Source organism: Neovison vison, chromosome 2 (genome assembly GCF_020171115.1).
Source record: "Neovison vison isolate M4711 chromosome 2, ASM_NN_V1, whole genome shotgun sequence".
In the NCBI taxonomy this organism is placed as follows: domain Eukaryota; kingdom Metazoa; phylum Chordata; class Mammalia; order Carnivora; family Mustelidae; genus Neogale; species Neogale vison.
The window spans coordinates 224,028,529-224,053,829 of NC_058092.1; the positions used below are offsets into that span (position 1 = coordinate 224,028,529).

General features: G+C 41.4%; 2 protein-coding genes across 8 annotated transcripts in view; one reads left to right on the forward strand and one right to left on the reverse strand.

The window, feature by feature from the left end:
• Positions 1 to 4,695, forward strand: part of NHLRC2 (NHL repeat containing 2) — a 58,886-nt gene extending 54,191 nt beyond the window's left edge. Inside the window, exon 11 of the mRNA XM_044240570.1 lies at positions 387 to 4,695. Coding sequence (XP_044096505.1) covers positions 387 to 643 — 257 coding nt within the window. The 3' untranslated portion in view covers positions 644 to 4,695. The remainder of the gene's footprint in view (positions 1 to 386) is intronic.
• LOC122901130 overlaps positions 467 to 25,301 on the reverse strand; it is a 134,319-nt gene continuing 109,484 nt past the window's right edge. For 5 of the 7 annotated variants that reach the window (XR_006383364.1, XR_006383363.1, XR_006383362.1 and 2 more), the window contains one exon: positions 467 to 546. The gene's annotated coding sequence lies outside the window, so the exon portion shown is untranslated. Of the gene's footprint in view, positions 547 to 9,199; positions 10,166 to 25,301 lie in introns of those variants that run through there. The other 2 variants (XM_044240574.1, XM_044240573.1) reach the window with 2 other exon arrangements.

Below are 25,301 nucleotides of genomic sequence, written 5' to 3' on the forward strand. Positions count from 1 at the left end.
TACCCTAGGTTATTTTGTAGTTGTCATATGCTCTTCCTAAACACTTGATCTGATAAAAATGGCCTTACAGAACTTAGTAGTTTTCATTTTTTAACTTCAAGGATTAAGGATCTATAGGCATATTTGCATTTTTCAGATTGGTTCCAGTAGAAATTTGCAATTTACAGTGTTGAAGAATTTTAGTAATTCTATATCCAGATTATTAGCCTGGGAACTTCTCCTGGGTGGTCATTATATCCCATCTCTGTCCTTCACACAGAGCATAATGCCTGGCTCTTAGAGGCTTTCGATAAATATCTGTTGGTTGAATGAATTTAGTCTTCATAAGGTTTGTCGAATTACCTTGTCTTCTTATACAGTTAGTAATTTACCTTTTTATTTTCTAGGCAATGAGTGGCTTCTTCAAGGACAGATACCCTCTGGAGAAATAGAGAGCATTTCCAGTCAGCCAGCGATCTCACTGCAGATTCCTGGAGATTGCTTATCACTGGAAGCGGTGATATCTATCCGGGTGTTCCTTTATTACTGTAGTGCAGACAGCAGTGCCTGTATGATGAAGGGAGTTTTGTTCAGTCAGCCTTTACAAATAAGCAGTGCACACCAAGGGGGCATCGCTCCAGTAGAGCTCAAGTATGGATTTTAACAAGCCAGTTAGCTACACGGTCACCATGGCCGTTATCTCTGTCCTCGTCATTGCTCTAACTTAGGAAAAGCAGCTTTACTTCTGCCTCTGGATACTAAGAAACCCACTGCTCAGTTCTAGCAACTGATATTAAAAGAAAGCTATGCTCTGTACTTACTTATCTATTATAAACAAATTCCTTCATTCTGGCTGTGTACCAGCTAAATCACTGACCATCATTTGAACCATGATTTAGTAATCTCTGCTGCTATTTGGCACAAAACTTTAATCCACACTGTAGTCTAGAATATTATCATGAAACTGATTTGCAGTGAATACTGTTAATAATAATGAAACCAAATATTTTAACTAACTTTTTCTACCTTTACTAGCAAAGAGCACATTTGAATATATAAATTTCACAGTAACTTTAAACAGAACCTAGGATCCAGTCCACATGTTGCTATCAAGACACTTGCTATTCAAAGTCTAAGGTCTATTTTAAGCCAAAAAAAAGTCTTTACATCACAGTAGAAACTTAAAGAGTAACTGGGTGGTAACTGTTCCTTGTCCTCTTCTGTGATTCTCTTGGTTGAAAGTGATTTAAAAGAGAGTTTCTATTTTTATTATAAATTATTTGTTATTTTAACATACCATTATTAATGCCTTATAACTCTATTCGGAAAAAGTATGTCAGAGGATATACAGACTCCTTTAACTTTTTCTGAAGGAATACAGTTTTACCCGGTGATGAATGGGTCCCCAGAGATACTGCGTCTTCCACGGAGAGAGGGACTTGGGGACGTATTACTGTCTGTGATACTGTTTATGATAAAGAATAAATTGGGACAGTTGCATCTGAGTAAATGAATATATATGTTATAAGCATTAAAATATGCAAATTGGTTGGGGTTTGTGTTTTTTGGTTCCTATATTCAGAATTTAAATTATCATTTATTGTGATGTTTTTTAAAAATCAGTTTTAAGCCTTCAAAGAAAATTCTAGTGTGAAGCACTTTCATGCTATTAATATGTATATATATTTATTACTCTTTTTAAAATATTAGGGCTGAAACATAGAGGGCATTTACTGACACTGGGGTTATTTTTAATCTAAAAAGAAATTGTCACTAGAAGATACTGAACGTGTTTTTATTATCATCATTTCCGTTTATAGCTCTTTAAAAGCCTATTCTTTGTTTTACTGTAATTGATTCAGTATGTTCGTGATTTAATCAGCTTATAGGATTTTTAAAACGTCAGGTAAACTGTATTTATTTATCCAGTAAATATCTGTAGACAAGATGGCATCATATGCCTTTCGCGCTTCAAAAGCAGATTGGAAGTGCATCACCTGCCCATTTTTCTTCTTGAAATAGAGTTTTGAGCATACCCGCTTTATTTCCTCAGGTTACTTAAACCTCTGAAGTAAGGAAGTGTGTAGTCCTGACTTGGGTTCAATTTGTAGCCTGCTAATGCTACTTTTAAAGAGATGTAGAAATACACACTTAAGAGAATCTTGTTTAAAATTATATATAATTACCTCACAAACCTTTTCTTTCCATGAAAAAACATTCTGTAATAAAGCAGTGTCTAACATTAATACTCTCTTTTACAGAGAATAGGACGAAGTCATGTTTTAATCTCATTTGAAACATAATACTTCTCCTTCCAGTTGGATATGATGAGAATACTTCACTCCCTGAGAAAGAAGTATATGCAGTTTTAACCTAATTCAGAAAGACCTGATGATTAATTTTTCAGTATAATACACAAGCACACATATAGTTCTGTATTACATGTTTCTCAGAATCTTTTATTTCTCCTTTTGTCTAGACAGTTTTCAGTTAGTATTAGGCTTATACTTTTCTTTCAAAGTATAGTTTATTGAACATTCTTATTCTTACCCAGTTACCAGTCTGCACCGTTTCTTACATTAAAAATATTATTTATATGGATTTAGTATGATTTTCTGTAAATCCTACTAGAGCAGTATAAATAGGTTCCTAGAACTTATGACTAATATAAACCTCTTACATAAGAGGAAGCACTAGAAAGTTTATTTTTAAAAAACTTGATCCCTGTCTGCCTTCTGTTTTCTATAAGGACTTCCATATTTTTTTTTTAACTTTTGCTTCTCTTCTTGTACAAATTAATGGCCAGTGATAGTTTAGAAAGAGTAAGGTTTTCATTTAAGTCACCTTAATCAAAAAGTATCAGTAATGGGGCATCACACACACTTCGACATCATATCTATAATCTTTGCCCTAAATTATTGTGCTGCTTTGTCACAATTTTTTCCACTACTCCTTATGATACCATTTCACAAGTGGTAGAACTTTTTTCTCTGAATTTATACTCAGGATTAGTATGGTCCCTGAAAAGAATTTTGTTTATCTTAAATATGCTGCCTCAAGCAAATATTTAACCAGTTCACAAGGAAAAACTTAACAGTTTAATCATCCATAAGTCTAACTTCAGTCAAGTTCAGTGACTACAAAACAGTTTTCTCCTTGACCGTTCTAATACTATAGTCCTAGTATTATTGGGCCCGCAGAAAGCTATAATATTAACCCAGCAGAAACAGTTCTCATGTGTGGACGAATATATGTCGTGTATGTGTATCTGTGTACACATACATAGAAAACAAAGATCAAGTCAAGAATTTCCATCTAAGTTTCTCTCCTAGGCAGTGTAGTTTTGAGTTAATATCACCAAATAACTTACTCTCTGCTTGTTTTTCCATGTAGGAAAATGTTGAAAATACATATCAGAAATAATTTTCTGCCTGCACAAAATTTACTGTTAGTTTAGCATATCTGCCAGTTAAAAAGACTTCAGTCTGACCGTTGTATTTGGCATCATGTTTAAGAACAATTACCAAAAAATAAGTTCCATAGTTCACAATTGCATAAAAATACATGAAGAGGAACTGTGTCAACAGTGGTTCTCCTGAATAATGAAATTATGAATATTCTAATTCTACTTGTCTGTATTCTTTTTTCAGTGAACAGTGTGTTATTTCCAGAAAGAAAAAAAAAAACAAACCGGAAGCATTTTTTTTAAAGATTTAAAATGAACTGAATTGTAAGCGCGAATATAACTTTTCTAAAGTCATCTTTATTACGAAGGATCAAAACGTAGTTTGGAGCCCTTCGCTCTGTTGGCTCTCTTAATTACGTGATTTGACAAAGAGAGAAATGATCATGACTTTTTCTTCTGGTGCTTGTGTAGTGTAATGTCGTAGAGTGGATGAGAGCACGTGCTTTGCAGGCTCTAGGATTCTAACCCTATACAACGGGGCTGTTGTACCTGTTTTATGGGGTCACTGTAAGGATTCAATGAAATAGTGTGCGTAAAGCATTTAGTAATTAATGGAACTGCCAGTTATTCGCTTAGTTAATATGATATTAATTTATGAGCATAAACACATAGCTTGACATTTTCTTTGCAACTGAAATTTCTAAAGGAAAATATTTCTCAACCAACTATTTGATATGTTAATAATCTCCGTAGAGCTGGGGTTCAAAAAGAGAAACTGTTTGTAATAAAATATACCCCGATTTTATAAATGATGTTATAGTTAGAAACAAACCTACAGTTTTATGAAAAGTTTCTTAACTAGACCCGGAACTAGGAGTCATAAAGTTCCTTTGAGAGGGTCCGGACATACTCCTCCTGCAGCCATTCCTGTAACACACTCTGATGGTGCTTTACAAAGTCTTCAAAGTGCCTTCCCGCATTTTTGCCTCACTTGAGCTTCAAAGTAACCTATGAATCAGGCAAGGAGATGTTACGTCCACTTTACAGATGTGAAAACGCCGGTGACGGAACTCAAGTTCTCAGAGTAGTGCTGATGCTGGACCGGGCCTGGCTCGGGCTGCTGCTTGGCCAGTTTTTTGGAGTGACTAAAAGGTGAATAGTGAGTGATGTACATCTTCTCTGAAAACAGGCCTCCTAATTCCTACCTCTGTTCCTAGATGGAGAGTGAAAAACTACAGAATTAAGAGTACTTCTGTGCATGCTTTCTTCAGCCTCTGCATTATGTAAATAAAGTAGTATAAACAGCTGAATTTATTGAGTGCTTACTATGTGCCTGGCACTTTTCTAAGTGTTTTTAATGCATCAACTCATTTAACCCTTACAACAGCCTTCTGAGAGAGAGAGACTGTTTTTCCTTATCTCCCTGATGACGAAACTGAAACAAAGTTCTGAGCAGTAGGTTGGAGATCCTGCATGTAGGAAGTGGCGGGGCCGGGATGAGTCTGCTCCCCCTCTGGGCTACACTGCCTCTGCAAAGTGGGGGGTTTTTTTAGACCTAAATCTTTCAAAGCTATATATAGTAAAGAGTAATCAATCCAAAGAATCCAGAAAGTCCTAGTGATGATTGTTTTTGAAATTTAAATCAAATCCATTAAATTCTTTTAGCTCCTTGGACTTTTCATTATACGCTCTTATCCTTCCTGGCTTGGAACAGTCTGTATACTTATGTTTCCCAAAAGATTGTATGTACCGTTCTTTCTTAAATTCGGATATTATCCAGAATTTTTCTTGGCAGATGGAAGTATTAAAGAATTAAGTAGATTTTTCAGTTTTAAAGTTCCAACAATGCTATTTTAATTGGTCTTCAAAAAGTAATTATAAGACCTTGTCATAAAGGATAACTGAATTCTTAGCACAGGGTTGTCTCAGACCCTAACCATCTTCATATTAAAGAAAATTCTGTTTTTAATAACCGAAATGAGTTAGAAGCATAACATTTGGCCAGCCTGTTAACACACGGAGAGCCCCTAAAGTTGTTTGCTTCCTTTCTACGTGAAGGATGTTTGGTATGAGACCCGCCACCACTCTCGCCCTCCACCCCAGTGACTCAAATATATGTGATTCTAGTACAGTAACGTTTGCACCAGGCCAGCCTTTTCTCCTGTTAGGCACTGCAAGGAAGGAAGTAAAATTTCCCATACCACTGTGATTCACGGTCATGCAGGAACATGATTATAAACATCTTTTCAACAGATAGTCTGCTAAATTACTAGAATTTGTTAATTTTTATAAAATCCCATTCTTGAAACCCATAAGGATTTGTACAACTTAAAAAGTAATTACTGTGTCATACGTTAGAAGTAGAACTCACTATTAATCACCAAGATTTCCTCCTCTTTCTCCTGGCGCACATACATGATTTATTTAAATGAATTCACACTAACCAAAATCACTATTTGATCCTGAGTAATTAAAAGCCCATTTTCCCCACTTCCTTGCCATAGGATTAACTAAAGAACAGCATTACAGCTGGGGCTTACTGATCTGCCTGCATGTGTTCCATGACCAGCAAACTTTGTCCCTTCTCCATCAGACCTGCAGGTTCCCCTGGCCGCTTCTAGCCTCCCAGCAGCCCGTCTGACGACAGAGGTCCTGGGTACAGTGGACCAGGCAGCTTTGCTGATTGCAACCCTTCCATTTCTTCATGTGCTGATTTGGTTTAATTATTTTCAAAGGTTAGAGCTGGAAAATGAGAAACCTACATCCTGGCTGTGGAGTGTTTGCCTAGAGTTTTCCACTGTCCTGTGTGTCCCTCTTCGAGGCATGTCACTTTCAAATACCAAGGGGTATTTAGTTGTGTTGAGAGCCCCCAACCTAAAGGAAAGAGTTATAGGTATTTCCAAATGGGCCTCCCTGCCTGTACCAGCAACCACATCCTAAAAAACACTAACCAAGCATATACCCAGGCCTTTTCGTGACTGTCTGGGCATGGTAGGAATTGCTTCCCTTTTTAGTAGCAACAGACAGAGCTGGTGTTTCTCAGTAACACAGCAAAGCAAAGTCAATGTTGAAAACTTGAGACTATCAATGACAATTTATTGCCTCTGGTTTTAATATACTTGGTTACATACTAAGATTTGAAATACAGTGAAATGAGACTTCATACTGCTGAGAACTAGGAAAAAAAAAAATCAGCCTTCAGATTTGAATATGCCCAATCTAAATGGTCTTTTTCTGATTCTTTATCTACCGTGCTGTGCTCAGGAAAAATATATACTGAAGTTAGCAGGGTGAAACATCAGTTGATAAATTATGGTAATGAAGGGTAAAAATAGGCTCCTTTCTGAAAATGTAGCAGGACTCTGCTATCTAACAATCTTCTATTAGAATTGGTGGCCATTATTCTTCATCCCGCCAGAATTCCAATCCAGGGCGCCTGGGTGGCTCAGTGGGTTAAGCCGCTGCCTTCGGCTCAGGTCATGATCTCAGGGTCCTGGTATCGAGTCCCGCATCAGGCTCTCTGCTCAGCAGGGAGCCTGCTTCCCTCTCTCTCTCTCTCTCTCTCTGCCTGCCTCTCTGTCTACTTGTGATCTCTGTCTGTCAAATAAACAAAATCTTTAAAAAAAAAAAAAAATGAATTCCAATCAAGCTGTGAGCACCAATGGGATGGGCTGCTTAAGCTACTTTATACCGTTCGAACTGACAAGTGTTTGCTTGTGTGGCCTTGAGATGTTATTGTTCATGCATGCACACCTGTGATACTACTCATCATCCACATTTACCTGTGAAACAGACACTACCACTTCCTCTCCACACCTTAGGCTTCCCTTTCTTTAAAAACAATAGTAGTTTCTGTAGAAGTTTCAGTGAGGAGCTATGGTTTCACAAATAACAGAAGGATTTTGTTATGCTACTTTTTTTTTTTTGAAGATTTATTATTTATTTAACAGATCACAACTAGGCAGAGAGGCAGGCAGAGAGAGAGGAGGAAGCAGGCTCCCTACCGAGCAGAGAGCCTGATGCGGGGCTTGATCCCAGGACCCTGGGATCACAACCCGAACCAAAGGCAGAGGCTTTAACTCACTGAGCCACCCAGGCGTCCCCATACTTTTTTTTTTTTCCTAGAATTCCTAATATCTCAGTTTCCAGAAGAGAACAGTACCCTGTGTGATTTAAAGATTAATTTTTCCCTAATTTGCAGTATACCTTGCAAATATTTTAGGAATATTTAGGTTAATATTTTTTAAAGGTTTGAAATTCTATTAGGATGCATTGAGAACCAACTTAGAAATGTTTTTCTTGCTGTCATTACTTTACATGTGGTTTATGGACAAAGTTTGCTGTGTGCTTGAGATCTATATGTATAATACACTCCTGAATTGTAGTAACATTTCATAAATTTGTCAAATTTTAGAGACTCAGACTCTCCCATCTTTTGTGTGGATAAAAATGTGGATAGAGTTTGTCTGCTGTGCTGACTTCATATCTGTCATTCCAAAGGTTTGATTACATTTACTTTTCCTCCAAAGAGAAAATGCAATGAAATCCAATTTATAATTCCATATACCGGTATTTCCATTCATGCTCTAATTCTAAAAATTAATGTGGTTTGCATTTTTAAGTGTTTCACGCAGACAGATTAATATTTTTTTTACAACACTGTATTTCTACATGTATTTCAAGACTATTTCAGTGACTTTTTCAAGTGCATGTGTTAACAGAAGATCATATAGAATGAATTTGTGCACCAGCCTTTGTTACCAACTCTAAAGTGTAATACATGTGATGATAAAAGAATGTATGTATATTGTACATTAATGCCTAATGCCTCTTTTCTAAAACTTTGCACATTTTTCCGTGAAATAGATTAAATATTTTCTCTCTAAAGCCATGTTTCTGTTTTTAATATGCTTTCTGCTTTAAATATACCATTTACTGCTTACAGATCTGTAAGTCACAATTTAGTATTTGAACTTTTGGGGAAGTGTGTGTAGTATGTAATTAAAAGAAAAAACTGCAAGCAAATAATCAAAATCATGCAATCATAATTACAGTAATTAAAATCTTAAGTATAAAAACTGCAATTAGGAAAGGTGTTCTATTCAGTAAATGATATTGGAAACATTTGAAAAGAAAAAAGATCTCTAAGGAGGCCTGAGGGGCTCAGTTAAGCATCCAGCTCTTGATTTCAGCTCAGGTCACGATCTCAGCCCTGCTTTGGGCTCTGCACTCAGCGGGAAGTCTGCCTGAGATTCTTTCCTTGTTCCTCTACCCCTCCCCTGACTCACGCTGTCTCTCTCAAAATAAATTTTTTTTTTAAAGGCAAGAAAAAGGATCCCTACTTAACACTGTATACAGAACTTGAAAGGAATTAATGGCAACGTAGGAATTACAAATAAGTGCCAGAAGAAATGAAGAATATATAGTGTCGGGGTGGGAACGGCATTTCTCCCATCCAAGTACTAACCAGGCCCGACCCTGCAGGAACGGCATTTCTAAGTATGACCTAAAACCCAAAAGCAATAATGGGAAAGATTGATATGTATGACTACATAAAAATTTTAAGCGTCTGTATAACAAATGAGAACAGAAATGAAAAGGTATTGCGAAATATAAAACTGGACATAAAATTAATCTTATTGCAAGCTCCTATGAACTATATATACGTGTATATATGTATATTTCAACTGTGTGTGTCAGTAGAAGATCATATATCCTATGAAACATACCCCCGTTGGAAAACAGGCAGAGAGAATGTGCACATACAGCTCATAAAGGAAAGCCGAGAGGAGGTGCTCGCATCACTAGAGCAAACGCAGATCCATCGTTCAGCTATTCACTCTTACACTTCTAGGTCCCGTGATGAACGCATCAGACAAGGTCCTTGCTCTAGAACTTGCATGGTACTTGAAAGGAGAGATAAGAATAAATAAATAAACCAAAAGGGTAACTGATGAAACAGGTGAATAAAGGCCTCCACCGAATTATGAAATTATGCGAAAATGAAAAAATAAAGCGAAAGTATAGCACTGTAGTTTAAAACGTTACAAATGTTGAGAATTAAATTTTCATTTCTTTATAAGAAAACATCAAAAGTATTTGAAAGATGCCTGCTTCTTTCGCATCATAAAATTTCTAGCAGCAAATATTTTTCTCAAAGGCAAAACTCTTTTGCCTAGGTTTGGATCAGTTCCAACGTTTTCAACCATGTTTTCAGTGCTGTGCTCCATCTCCCCTGGTTTCCTTAATGTGAAGATTTTTCCATCATCACTTCTCTGGGACATTATCCTCATCCTCATCACAGCCACTCTCCTCATGGACATCAAGGTCACCACCCTCCATCAGTGTCCCTGTCCATCGAGTCGACTGAACAGCAACAGTCTTCCGAAGGCCAGCTCTTGCTCCACGTACGTTCAGTCAAATGTCACTTCCACTGTGTTCACTTTTCTTTGCTGGACTTCTGTCTTTCTGGCCAAATCCCTCTCGGTTATTCAACAAGAAGTCGCCACAACTACACACTTTGCCGTCTGCACAAACTGGCACACAGCGACCAGTCACCAACAGACTTTGGAAGAAGTGACAATACTGGTCACTGATCGTGGGACATGTCTGTTACTGCACAGTGATTTGTGAACTGAAGGGCTGACAGTGAAGTTTGTACTTAGGTGATTACAGTCAGTAATCTGTGCGGCTGAAATTAGAACCGTGTTCTTGCAGGAGTGCTGTTAAACTGTTGGAACTGACACCGGACACACCAGAATTTTTCAGAGCAAGAGCTGACTGCATATGTATAGGGATAAAAAAAAAAAAAACAAAAAGAACAGATAGAAGGAAGAATACAACAAACCCTAATAACTATATAGAGCTGAATATAGGGGAGGGGGGGACTGGTATTTATGTACCCTATATATTTTTGTATTGTTTGAAATTTTACAAATTAATATTACAAGTTTGTAGAGCAAACTAAAGTGGGAAAAAGATTACTTCTGTTTCTCACAATCACATTGCTTACTTTGTGTGTGTCCTGGAAAAGGTAACCAGGAGGGTAATGAAGAGTGATATAAGAAATCGGGTTGAATACATAAATATTTGTGGGAAGGGAGAAAAAGCCTCTACCTGAAGCATATGTGAAGAGAAATCATGTAAATGAGAGTAAATCTGTCACGAGGTGTATTATGTCAACACAACTTTGTACCAGCTGACATGACACTATCACTTAATCAGAATGGGAGCAAGTTACTTCCTCCCCACTGATACTGTTTGCTCATCTGTTAAACTAGATATCTTTACCTCATGGAATCATTTTATAACATTAGAAAAGAACCTAGCCCAGTGACTAACAACTAGTGAATACGCCAAACATTGAGTCATACACGCCATGGAGAACATGGACTTCTCTGCATGTGAATGTCTTCAAATAGAGACTTAAAGACAGTTGATGTGTTTATCCCAAGTGGGGAATGCAACCCAAAGACCTCAGGTTCTGGGCCATTCCAAGATTCTGCAATTTGAAATATACAGTGAAAAATCTGCTTGTTAAGCTTTAGTTCAAAATAACAATACTTTGTTGTTTACACCCAGGGACTTTTTTTTTTTTTTTTTTAAGGATGAAACACACACCTATAAACCAACTCAAGTTTTAGTACATCTTAAGATACACATATTTTTAATAGGACTGAGGAAATCATTTAAAACACTATCTCGCCAAAGGCAACCTTGTCAGTGTAAATAATGTTGTGCAATTCCATTCTCTAGCTAATTCAATTGCTTTTGTGAACTCCTAACTGGGTAAGAAACTTCAGACTTAAAAGAACGTTGAAAGGGAAAAAAATTAGATATTCATCCCTCTCCTTTTTTAATAATGAATATGCCACAAAATATTTGAAATATTCTTTATGTATATAAAACCTTATTTAGGATATTTTAAAACATTGTTTAAATGAAGGTTTATTTTAAAAAAAATCACAAGTTATCCAACATACAGTCATACTATTTTTATAGATTCATGACCTTGAACTTAGCAGCTTTCCAAAAAAAACAAATTACTCTTTATTATATGATTCATTCTTTCATGACACAGGAAGTACATCTAGACATTGAGAATATGTTGTGCTCAGTGCTTATCTTGTCAGCTGTTAAGGAATCAGGGAACTTGGATAAGTGATGTGATAGGCAAATGCATCTCAAAACTCCCACCGTCTGAAATCGCCCCTGGGTCGGGGGAGCAAGCCCTTATCGGCATCCAGGGACATGTCCAGGTGGTTTGCCATCCAAGAGGGCAGTGAGCCCCTCAAAATAAATTCACGGATCACGTCCAATCAGGTGTTCAATCATCCGGTTTTAGTGAAACTAAGATGAGACACCAGTTTGTCCGAAGAACGCGCACTGTACTTCATTTTGCTCTTCGGCAAAGCACTCAAAGTGGCCTCCTTTATGTTCAGGGAGGGTTTCACTTTTTAGCTTACTGTTTTGTTTTGTTTTGTTTTTTTAAAGATTTTCTTTATTTATTTGTCAGAGAGAGAGAGAGAGGGAGAGCAAGCACAGGCAGACAGAGTGGCAGGCAGAGGCAGAGGGACAAGCAGGCTCCCCGCAGAGCAAGGAGCCTGATGTGGGACTCGATCCCAGGACGCTGGGATCATGACCTGAGCCGAAGGCAGCCGCCTAACCAACTGAGCCACCCAGGTGTCCCCCAACTTTTTAGCTTAAAGACATCTCCATAACCTCCAAACCATGCTTATGCCTTCGGACTTGATAACACTCATTCATCCTGGGGCACCTGGGTGGCTCAGTGGGTTAAGCCTCTGCCTTTGGCTCAGGTCATGATCTTGGGGTTCTGGGATCGAGCCTGGCATCGGGCTCTCTGCTCAGTGGGGAGCCTGCGTCCCCTTCTCTCTGCCTGCCTCTCTGCCCACTTGTGATCTCTATCTCTCTCTGTCAAATAAATAAATAAATCTTTATAGTATTCATTCATGTGAAAAAAAAATTCTCATCCTAGTTTCACCAAAATGTGATGACTTTAAAACTGATTTGAAACGATGTTTATTTATCTTGGGGGCTTCAAGAAGGGGCTCCCCTTCTTGAAAAATAAACCTCAGCCCCCAGACATCACTGGATGGTGACGAGGGCTTACTTCTCCTACCAAAAGGCAGTGTTCTGCTTGCAAAACTTGGGAAATGTATCTGCTGGTCATTTCAGTAATTCGAGTTCCTAGATAGAGATCTATCTGTATCTAGATACAGTTTAGTTATAATCACTATGGATATATCACTATCTGTGTGTGTGTGTGTAACACACATACATAATTTTGCTCTGCATATATAATGTGTATCATCCATGGGTGTGTATATTTGGCCAGTTGTAGTGTCCCCTTTTTGACCCCAAAACTCAAGTTTAGAGCACAACTTTAATAAGTAGTTAAGTTTCATTACACTCTAGAAATTACGATTTAAATCTAGGCCCTGCATATTTTAATTTCATTCCGTTGCTAAGAGAAACTGCTAGACATTATCACTGTGCCTGTTGTTTCTTCCTCCTCTTATTGAAGAAAGCACGGACTTGCCCTTCGCGGAGCAGGAAGGTCGAGCTCTGCGATCCTGCCAACCTGAGAGAGCATTCACTGACCCGGATATTTTTAAGATTTTAATTTGAAAAGCATCATCTCGTTAAATAACAACTACCTCTTTAAACCGAACCAGTTCTATATTAGGCATTTCGCTGGAAATGGCTGCACAACCGAGTCCCTTATTAGAACAAGAAAGATAAGGAGGATAAATATTTGAAGTGTAGTTTATCTCCCCATTCCTGGAGAGGGAAAAAAACAATAGCTTGCCGGTGTTCAGGAAGCTGACATGACCTAAGAACCCAAGCATCGCAAGGGCTCTAACGAGGCTGTTTACCCCGCGCCCCAGTCTTCGGGCAGTAACACACCTCGGTCAGCCTTGCAGGGAAGCCCGGAGGAAAGACAGCTGCTCTTATTTGTTTAACTTTCTGGAGGAAGAACAAAATAATCATCCGTGTGGCCCAGAGCCCTATTTGGTTTGCTTGCACCTTGCGATTACAAACTCTAAAATATTCCTGGGTGTTTTGCTGTGGTTCGGAGTGGTAGGTGAAAGGTACAACACCGCAGTTATTTTGATAATTTGTGTTAATAAAGTGCCTCTGTCAGATTTTATCATAATGAATGAGATGACAGAAAAGTTGCATTTTAGTCACTCATGAGATCTAAAAATAAGGGTCTAGCCTGTTCTAAAATGCAGTTCTGCAACCTTTGTGGGGAGTCCATTCTATTATGTAACAACCTTGAGAAGAGATGATTTCTGTGTGGAAGGACCTTGCTCTGCATTCTAAAGCATTCCACTTGTTTGCTGCTCAACGAACACATGTATGAGCTCTTCATACCCTTATCCTTCTCTTTTCAAAGTTAATTATTTCGTATTTTAGCACTGTCTTCAAATCAACAGTAATTCCCTGCATAAATGCCCCCTGGGTTCTCTTCCTCGGCCTTCTGTGTTCTGTCAGCCCTCCCTGAGCGGTTCACGGCCACCTGAAGCCATAAACCAAGAATTAAGTAAGCAGGGCATTCTGGGAAAAGAATAGCTAATAGCGGAGATTAGACATACTTCTAGAATGCCACAGGAGAAATTCTGAGGACTCTCTCTCTCCATCGGACAACCGTAACTGGTGAAAACGGTTTCTAAATAACCATCTAAATCCCCTGCAAATTGTTCCAAGACATTGCAAATGAAGAAACATTAATTCAAGAAAGTCTAAATCTAAGTAAAAAGCTTGAGAATCTGTGGCACTAAAGCCATGACCCAGTCCCACACCCCCCCACACCCCAGATCAGTATGACAGAAGCTCCACTCCAGTGGGTGAGGCCAAGAAGCTTGGACTCCTTCTCCCCTGGTTCCCAGGAGAGGGCTGCTTCGGTTCCCCCAGGAAGGTAGGCTGCCAACATTCTCATCTCCCCAACCTAGGGGTGGAAAAAGCTAAACTCCAGGTGCATGCAGTCAAGAGATCAGGGTCTGTCTTCCTTCACCCTTGGCCACTCATAGTGCGGAGCCTCCACTCCAGCGTGGCAAGCCAAGAATTCTGGACACTCTCAGCCCCCCTCACGCAGGGCAGAGGTTCCACAGCAGATGCAAACCAGAAAGACCAGAGGCTACCATGCCCCCCTGGTGCCCTCCTCACAAAACATCAGCATCACTCCCCAAAAGCAGGCCTCTATCCCCACTCCCATCTCCAGAACAGTGATACAGAGAAGCAGAAGGGAGGACATTACTACCAACCTTACAGAAGTAAGAAAGATTATGAATGGAAGTATTAATAACTGTAATAAAATGGGCAAATTCCTATAAAGACAAAATGACTGAAACTGACTCAAGAAGAAATAGAAAATACTCCAAGATCTATACAAGTTAATAGATGGAATTAGTAATTTAAAAACTTCCCCCCCAAATATTCCAAGAACAGATGCCTCACTGGTAAATTCTTCCAGGTGTTTCAAGAGGAGTTAATACTAATTCTTCGCAAAACTCTTGCAAAAAGTAGCAAAACACTTCCCGACTCATTCTGTGAGGCTGGTACCAAAACAAGATAAACATGTCACAAGAAAATTACAAACCAATCTCTCTTAAAAATAGAGATGTACAAATCCTCAATTAAAAAAAAATGGAAAAAATCAAACACACAGAATCTAGCAACATGTAAAAAGAATGGAAGTCCATGACTGTTGTATAATAAAGAATTGACCTGGTCTTTGCCTCAGGTTCCTGGCATGGGCCTTCTAAAACCCTTGGAATCTGAGTGATGAAGTCTCTTTTGTTCATGAGCCCCTGGGATCACGTCTAAGTTTATGCTAATGAGATGAGTCTTGGGTAGCAGGATGGGGACCGGTCATGATTGGAAGGACTAACCATGTGACTAGTGTTAACGTTTTGAGCCATATGGTATCAGCCTGATTTCCTGACCTCCAAGGAGGAGAAGGCAGGGCTGAAGTTTGAGTTCAAGCACATGGTCAGCGTTCAGTAAATCATGCCTCTATACTGTAATCCTAATAAAAACTCTGGACACAAATGGTGGAGACTCCTGGCTGGTGAGCACATCAGTGTGCCAGGGTGGGGACCGACGTTGATTCCATGAGGAGAAGGTGCAGAAGCCCTGTGTTTGGGATCCTCCCACACCTCAAGAGACAAATGTCTCTTCATTTAGATATTTTCCCAAGTTCTGTGAATTGGTCTGGTAAAATTGAACTCATGGAGGTCATGGGAACCTTCCAGGCTTGTAGCGTTGATCTCACAGGAGATTAGTCTTGTTGTAGAACCTTATTAACCCCTTAACTTGTGGGGTCTGTCATAACTCTATCTGGTTGACAGTTTTTGTCTTGGAGCACTTTGACTATGTTATGCTACCTGCCTCTGGCCTCCATTGTTTCTGCTAATCTTACTGGGATTCTCTTGCATGTAACACATTTTTCTCTTACTTTCAAGATTTTTGTCATCTTTGACTTTCATATTTTTTATCATGATGTATCTATTCATAGACCTCTGTTTTTATCCTATTTTGAGTTTAATTTCTTGGATGTACAGGACACTATTTTCCAACACATTTGGGACTTTTTTTCTTTGATAATTTTTCTGTTCATTTCTCTCTCTTCTCGTTCCAGTTATCCTGTTGATGTGTTTGATGCTGTCCCCATTTCCCTGAGGTACTCTTCATTTTTATTCATTCCTCTTGCTCCCTGTTCTTCAGCTGACATAATTTCTATTGATTTACCTTCAAGTTCACTAACTTCTTTCTTCTGCTAGTTCACATATGCTGTCGAGTCTCTAGTAAATTTAATAGACTTTATTTTTAGAGCAGTTTGAGGTTCCCAGCAAAATTGAGCAGAAAGTACTGAGATTTCCCATGTATCTGCTACCCCACTCACGCACAGCCTCCCTAACAACAACCCTCCACCAGAGTGGTACATCTGTTATAACTGGTGAACCTGCACTGACACATCATTATTACCCAAAGCCTGTAGCTTGTACTAGGGAACACCCTTGCTGTTATACATTCTATAGTTTGACAAATGTCTAATGATCTGTATCCACCATTATAGTATCATAAGAACAGTTTCACTGCCCCCAAAATCCTCTGCCTATTCATCCTTCCATCCTACCTAACCCTTGACAGCTACATGGTTTTCCCTTTTCCAGAATGTCATATGCTTGAAATCATAATAATGTAGCTTTTTCAGATAGGTTTCCTTCTCCCAAGTATGCATTTAGGATTTCTCCATATCTTTTCATGGCTTGACACCTCATTTATTTTAGAGCCAAATCATATTCCATTGTCTAGATGTATCACAATTTATTTATCCATTCATCTAACTGAAGGATGTCCTGGTTCCTTCCAAGTTGTGGTAACTATGAATAAAGCTACTATAAACATCTGTGTGCAGACTTTTGTGTGGACATAAGGTTTCAACTCATTTGGGTCAATACCAAGGAGTACAATTGCTGGATGTGATAAAAAATATACGTACATATGTATATATATACACATATGTATGTGTGTGTGTTAGACAATGCTTAGTTTTCTAAGAAACTGCCAAACTGTCTTCCAGAGTGGCTATACCACTTTGCACTGCTGCCAGCTACTAATGATAGTTCCTGAGGCTCCTCGCCTTCATCACCATTTGGCGTTGTTGGTGTGCTGTATTTTGGCCATTCTAATAGGTGTGCGCTGGTATCTCTTGTTTCTTTAATTTGCCTTTCCCTGTTGATATGTGATGATGAGTGTCTTTTCATGGGTTTATTTGCCACCAATATAGCTCCTTTGGTGAGGCATCTGTTCATATCTTTGGCCGTTTTAAAAAAAAAATCAAGTTGCTCATTTTCTTATTGCTGACTTCTTGGGTAATAGTCCTTTATCAGAATGGGAGTCTGTGACTTGTCTTCTCACTCTCCTGATTTAGTGAATTTTTAATCTGTTATTATATTTTTAAACTCCAAGACTTCCATTTACTCCTTTTTTTACCATTTTTATCTCTTCACTGATGTCCTCTATGCAATGCAACACTGTCGTCATACCTTCCTTAATTCGATAATCACGCTTTCCTTTAGTTCTGTGGACATATTTATAGCGGTTATTTTGAAGTCTCTTTCTGTTAAATCCAAATCTTGTCTCTCACAGGCAGCTTCTGCAGCCTGCTTTTTTTCTGGTGTGTGGGTCATACTTTCCTGTTCCATTGCACGCCTCGTAATTTTTTGTTGTTGCTGCTGGAAACTGAACACTTTCGATAATGTCCTGCCACTGCTCGGGACACAGGTCCCCCAGTTGTTATTGTTCCTTGCCTGTTTAGTTTTAGTGACCGGCTGGATTACAGTCACCCTGGGGTGACTGTGGTATTCACAGGGACCCCTTCCTCTCTTTCACTGACCACACCCAGCTATTAAACTCTCCTAATTTCCAGATGACTGCTCTATTGTTTTCAACCATGCACTTGGGCATAAACTGCTCCACAAATGAACTCAGTCAATGTGTGGCTCCTTTGAAGGGATAGTTACTGAGGTCTGTGTTTGGTGTTTGTTCGGACCTCAGGAGGGCTCCTGTCCAGCTCGTATTCCTCTGTTCTGTCCTGCAAACTAGCCAGTCTATAGTCTAGGCTGTGCGTGAAACTGACAAATCACCTGTCAGTTGCCTTTAACCATGATCTCCACTGCTCTCCCAAGTGCCTTTACACTTGAACTGTTTCAGTCTGTGTTGTAAATGAAATTAGTCCCTCCATGAGGAGATGAGCTGTTTTTTACAATTGCTGCTCCCCTCCACCACCTCCCCCCTCCCCCCACCCCGGGGGCAAAACATCAGAGCCAGGGCCCTGGAACTAGGAATGCCACAATGACAAGCTGCTCTCTGAGTGACATTTTTGCTCAAGGAGCCCAGCACTCCCTGCAAGGGCCGGGGGCAGCAGCTGCCCGAGGTCCTCCTGGCTGGCCTCTCCTGGCATGGGACCACAGTATCAACAGCAGGGGCAAGAACAGTGTGGGTTTCAACGTTCTCATCACCCCTTTCCCAAGGTCAAGTCCCTATTCTGCAAACGGGGGCTGGGCAAAACAGGGAAGCCCCTACCTTTTGACCATACTTGCCAAGACTAAGCCTCAGCAACTGGTAGCTAGGGGGGTTGGAAACATGGAGTTCCTGCTCCTCCCAGGAAGAGAGCCCTCCACTGGGTGCTGGGTTGGTGGCCACTGCTGTCTGGAGTAGGGGCTTCACTTTGCTGAGGGAGAGGGCAGGCTTGTTTCAGATACCCCAGACTCTCAACTTTTTACCAAATCTGCAAAGATTTTCTCACGATGTTTCTTCATTTACTGTTTGAACTTAGGACCATTTCCAGGGGCTTTAAATGTTTGTTTTTTAATCATTTTCACCAGTTTCTCCAGGGAGCAGGTCCATAGAGTTCCACACACTGTCATTCCAGAAATCGGTCTCCTCTCCCATATCCTCACCCGCTGTCCTCTGGGCAAGGGCCATCATTCCCTGCCCTGCACTCACGAAACTCTTCCTTTATGACTTCCATGTTAGCCATCTCCAAAGCCACCGTGCATCATCTCGTGTCGTCAAAGCTTAAGGCTTTCGTCCAACCACTAATGAAAATGTTAAGCTGCACTAGTAGAAATTCTAAAACCCTCCTGAAGCCAAAAATCTCACCTGGCATTCAAGGGTTCGAAGTAGGGGTGTACGTGCGTGCGTGTGTGTGTGTGTGTGTGTGTGTGTGTGTGTAGGACTGGAACTTGAAGGTAAGAGTTTTAGTCCTTTGGGGCTGCTATTATAAAAATATCACAGCCTGGTTGGCTTATAATCAATTTTACTTCTCCCAGTTCTGGAGGCTGGAAGTCCAAGATCAAGGTGTCCGTGTCCTTGGGTTCCAGTGAGATGTCTCTTCTGGACCACCGACTCCCAGTTTCTCAGTGTCCTCCCCTGGTAAAAGTTGGGGGCTAACTTTGTGGTTTTGTGGGGCTTTTTTTGTTTTGTTTTTTAACAAGAGCACTAACCCCATCCGTGAGAGTACCACCACCCGCATGACCGAAGCACCTTCCCAGCATCCCCATCCCCATCCTAACCCTATCACCTTGGAAATTAGGATTTCAACATATGATTTCAAGGGGTGGGGGTGACAATTTCTGATCTTCTACTCACATCTCTAGTTTTATTATTTCTACTTGACACATAGGCCAATTATGAAATTGATGTTTCCCAAGGTATGTTCTGGGAAATGCTAGATGACACAGAAAAAAAAAATTCCTCGCTTAGTAATTTTTAGGTTACATAAAAATAATTCCAGAGGAAGTTTGGCTCTGATCTCACTAGATCTCAGGAGTAAGATTCAAAGAACAAGTCTTGTATTCATTACACTAAAACTGATGAGGGAACAAAAGGCAAGCTGAGGACAAAGCAGGAGCTGACACCCCACAGCCCCTCTCCCATGAGATATATGCGACCTTCTCAGGCATTCCTGGCTGCCCTAAAGGAAAAACAGTTAACTTGTAGAGATCACAATCCTGCCAAGACCTGAGTCTCCCTGCATTTACAAATGTCCTAGTGATTGACAAGGAAGCGGCTTTCTTATCAATAACTTAATTTCCAAAGACCCATAACTCAGTTCCTGAAGCCCTAACATCATCTTCCCCTCCCTATAACTGAGGGAGGCTGAGGCAGAGGGAAATGTAAATAAAGTCAAATTTCTTCTAAACGTAAAGCTCATTGATAAGGACGGGTGATAGCAGGAGTGTGACATTCCTCCCGCCCCGAAGCTCCCAACTGTCTGTTAATGCCTTGCTAAAAAGAAAACAACCATAACCTGACAAACAGCAAAGCCTCCCATAGTCTGTGTGTCTTCTTTCAAACCCTCCCTTTTCCTTACCTCCCCCAACCCCATAGTATAGAACCCGCCACCCAGCCCCAGTGCAGTAGTAGCTCTTTCCGCCCACGCGTCCCGTCCCCATGCTTTAATAAACCACCACTCTGCACCAAAGATGTGTCAACAATTCTTTCTTGGTCATCGGTTCTGGACCTCACCCCACGGAACCTCACTTATATTCTAAAACTTCATCAAAACCAAATATGGGGGCACCTGGGTGGCTCAGTGGGTTAGGCTTCTGCCTTCGGCTTGAGTCATGATCCCAGGGTCCTGGGATCGAGCCCTGCATCAGGCTCTCTGCTCAGCGGGGAGCCTGCTTCCCCTGCCCACCCCACCCCCCGGCCTGGCTCTTTGCCTTTTTGTGATCTCTGTCAAATAAATAAATTAAATCTTTTAAACAACAACAACAACATGAACAAGTAATAGTATTCCCATTTCATGGACAAAGAAGCTGATCCAGGAAGATGGGAACAGTACTGGGCTTGACCAGTGGACTTTCCAAATTCGTGTCCACATGGAACCTCAGAATATAACCTAATTTGGAGATAGTGTCTTTGCGATATGGTTTACATGAGGTCATAATGCATTAAGGTATCTTAATCCAAAGACCAGTAATCGTACAAAAAGAAGGAAATCTGGACACAACCACAGGAGAGAGGGAAGGCCATGTGAAGACAGAAGGACCCCGAGACAAACAAGGAGAAGGCTGTGCAATGACAGAGTAAGAGATGCAGTCACACACCTACCTACAAGCTAGGGAGCAGCAAGGATTTCCAAATTTAGGGAGAGAGGAAGGGAACGGCACCTTCTCTGGACCCTGAGGGAGCTTGGCCCTGTCAGCACCTTGAGCTTGGACTTGCAGCCCCCAGAACAGGAGAGAAAGTATTTGTTATTTCAAGTGGCCAAGTTTCCTAAGCAGCCTTGGGAAACCGACACAGTAACTATCTAAATAAACTGCAAATATTCACTATTGTTTTAAAAACAATAACAGCAAGGCAATATTGAATTGTAACTGCCCTTACTGTTTTTTGGCCTAAAAAATACAGTGGATTTAGAGGCGTCCAAACCACAGGCACCCACTTCATTATTACCACTGGCTCTTTAAGTGTAATCTCCGAAAGAATTTGTGAGTATTCGCTTCTTGTGAGCTAAATCCTCGTGAATTTGGAGTAAAATCTTCTCTTCCTACTCCAGATTAATTTTTTTTAAAGATTTATTTATTTATTTGACACAGAGAGATCACAGGTAGGCAGAGAGGCAGGCAGAGAGCCCAATGTGGGGCTCGATCCCAGGACCCTGAGACCATGACCTAAGCTGAAGGCAGTAGCCCAACCCACTGAGCCACCCGGCGCCCCTCCAGATTAATTTTAAAATTTTTATCAAAAACTTACTGAGCATTTTTTGAGACGTTTCTGCAGTCAATAAATTTACTTAATTTTTTCTTATTTTCTGGCATATTGCTAGTTTAACAGGTTCTGAAAATAAGGTCTTTTAATTAACTAATCCTTCAGAAACAACATATGGTTACCAGATTAAAGATTAAAACACGGACAGATATTGGTCTTTGTCAAAGGACTATTAGCTTGCCTTTTCCTATCCTCACACTATCACAAATGAATCTCATGACCACAGCAGGGCACTGACCCACAAGGAAACTTTCTCATCATTTACTGAGCCTACCTCCCTTTTAAAGATATTCTTCTGGAGATTGTGATTCTGCTGGGAGAGAGGGAACAGAAAGGGAAGGAATCTTTTAAAGACAACATTAGACACCCCCAAAGGAAAAGATCTTCTTTAAAACTGTGTCTTGTCTCAAAGGCATAGGCATATCTCCATTGCTCTTATTTTTGGTAGCTGTGGTGGCTAGTTGGTTTTTGAAGGGAAACTCAGCAACAATCTCTGCTTAAGGAAGCACTCAGATTTTATTTACTGTAGGGGAAGGAATAGGTACAGCAATGGTGAACCCAGGCAGGGCTTGAATAAATACAGTAGTTTGGTGAAAACTCCCTTTACTCATTTCAGAAGCACTCTGGGGTTTTTCCTATCTTCTACTATAAAAAAAATGCATTTTTTTTCTAAAGATTTTGTTTATTTATTTGACAGACAGAGACCACAAGTAGGCAGAGAGGCAGGCAGAGAGTGAGAGGGAAGCAGGCTCCCCGCCGAGCAGAGAGTCCGATGCGGGGCTCGATCCCAGGACCCTGGGATCATGACCTGAGCTGAAGGCAGAGGTTTTAACCACTGAGCCACCCAGGCACCCCCCCAACTTCTACTATAGACAAAATCTCCCTCCCTAAACTTGTATCCAAAAGATTCAACAGCTTGCCTACCTCTGAAGAGCTACCATCCACAACCAAAAAAATCCTTCTTTTCCATTTGTCGCCTGGGCGCCTGAAGACTTGTAAAATACAATAGGTAATCTCTTCTAGATCTATTTACACAGGTTTCTGTGTCTAACTGACAAGTCGAGTTAATGTTTTGATAAAAGGCACAGGGAGCTGTGTAGTTGTTTTGTTGTGGGTGTTGTTTTCTTTTTAAGAAAGAACGCTGAAGGATGGGCTCGGTTTAAACCCATGCCAGAGGCTTTGGACCCCTGGCCTACTCACAAAACTAATCAAGTCTGACGCGAGCCCCCCTCCGCCCCGGCCCTTTGCGTGCCAGGAGTCGGTTGTGTGAAGAGCAGACTCATGGCCCAAAGATACCCACATCTCGGTCCACAGAACCTGGGTGACTTCGTCACCCAGGAATGCATGGGGCTTCCAGAAGCTGGAAAAGGCAAGGAAACCATCCTTCCTAGAGCCTCCAGAAGGGAAGCAGTCATGTTTTTGGCTCGCTGAGATATTTTGGACTTCTGACCTCCAGAACTATTAGACAGCAAACAGGTGCTATTTTAAGCCGCCAGGTGTGTGGTCTTTTGTCACAGCATCGCATCAAAAACTGATACGGTTGGGAAGTTGTGCTTATAAAAAAGAAAAGGAGGGGGAATGGAAGAAGGAAAAAGACAAGCAGGCCCTGGAGCCTCTCCTGTCTCAGCCCCGCAAAGGTGTTGGTGGCTTAGGTCAACCTACTTTATAAAACGGCTTTCCTTGGAAAGACCCAGAAGGGAGTCCGAAGGCCAGGCTGTGGGCTCTGCACACGGGCACCAGGCCTGGCAGAAGGCACTCATTGACTGATGGATGGTTTTTCACAGTTTCCCAAGCTCACCTACGTCTTTTTTTACCGCTATCTTAGATTCACCCTCTCCCCATGTGCCCCTCATAGCCTCACACTCAACCCTGTCTCAAGAACAGCCTTTGTTTTTAAAAAAAAAAAACACGGGGGGGTTAAATAAGACTTCTTCCTATAAACCCAAGTCTCAGAGAGTAAAAAGAACAATTAAGAGGAAAGCAAGAGCGTCACTCATTATGTGGAAAGCAAGCCCGAGGCAGCAACAAATCCTGAGACTTCATGGCGTCCTGACAACAACATCATGGTTGCCGGCGGGCTGAGGAAAGGGAAATGGCTTCCTCAGGGAGCATCTTACTGGCAAATAAAGCATTCTTCACGTTCATTCTCATGGTTTGCTACCAAGCTTTTATTCTGCCTTGGCAGCCTTTTGAAAGAATATCTGCGCTTGGACCAAGCCAAGACACACAGTTGAACTGGTGGCCCATTTTCCAGCAAGACACAGCTTCGTCCTCTGAGAACAGAGCCCCCACTCAGGTTTCTAAGTGCTTCTGGCTGAAGCGAGTGGACGCTGTTTTCAGCGGAGCAGGCCTGACAGTGTCAAGCAAGCCCACGTCAGGAAGCAACAGCAGCCCGCACTCCCACTGAGAGACAGCTGGCCTGCCGGCAAGATGGAGACAGGGATGGGCAGCTTGGAACAAAACCAGGAAGGTTCTAAAACTCCCTGTGAAGACCTTCTGTCACCGGGGTGGGGCCTTGGGTACGTTTTCTTGGCCATCTGGATGATCACCATAGGCTCTAGGTAAACATATTTCTTCTTCAAAGGAGCCCCCACATAAGCCCAGGGCCTGTCCACCTGATAGGTGGACCTTGTCCCCGAAAAGAACATTTCCCTCGTGGACCCCCATGAGTGGGGCTGGCCGGCCCACCTGGAGTCCCCCAGAGACAGCCAGGTGGGGTCTTTCCCCGGGACATGGATACCTGCCAGGAAAACCACATCCCAGGGGCCTTTTTGTCAGGTGGGTATTACTAGATGGGATTTTACCACCAGGGAGAGCAAATACCCCGCATGGGGGACGGACTGCCTGCCTGAGCTGGCTGGAGGCCTCAGGAGGTGACAGAATTGTGGGGGACAAGCTAGTGGAGCCATCGTAGCCTTGGGGGGGGGTCAGGCCCACATTGCTGATGACCAGGGCCCCACGGCAGAACAGGCCTTAGAACCCCGGTACCCCGAAACACTGGGGCGGGGCCCTGACTTCACACTTGCCCCATATCACCACTTTGTTTGTGACAGTCCAGGTGGCCCTAAGGCCGCTGAGCCACTCATGCTGCCGTTTTCTCGCCCTCCACGTCAGAAAAACTGGAAAGAGGACGTTCTTTCATCTGCTGTTTACTTTGTCTGAAGACTGATAAAATGTTTCCGTGCCCATAACAAAATGCACTTGTTTCCCCTGAGATTAAATCTGTTATTTACTGAGGGCTGAAGCCTGGGCATATCCTGGGAAGCTGGAGCAAAGACATTTGCAGACCCGGCCTTTGCCCGGTGAATCGGAAGCCCCCAGGCCGTTCTCAGAAAAACCCCGTTCTCGGCCAGGGTTCTTCACCTTCTGTGCCCAGCTCTGCTGGCGATGCCCATGGATGGGGTCATCTGGCCTCCACCTGCCACCTGTAAGTGGGGATGGCCATCGTCCCCTGAGGTTAATGACATGCCCAGAGGCACCCAAACAGTGCTGCCCACCCAAGATTCAAACCCCAGTCCGTGCCTCGCGAGAGCCACCAACGCCACTTCCTTCCTACTAAAAGGGTGTCAGTTTGGATTCTGACACATTTCAGAGATAAAGTATAAAA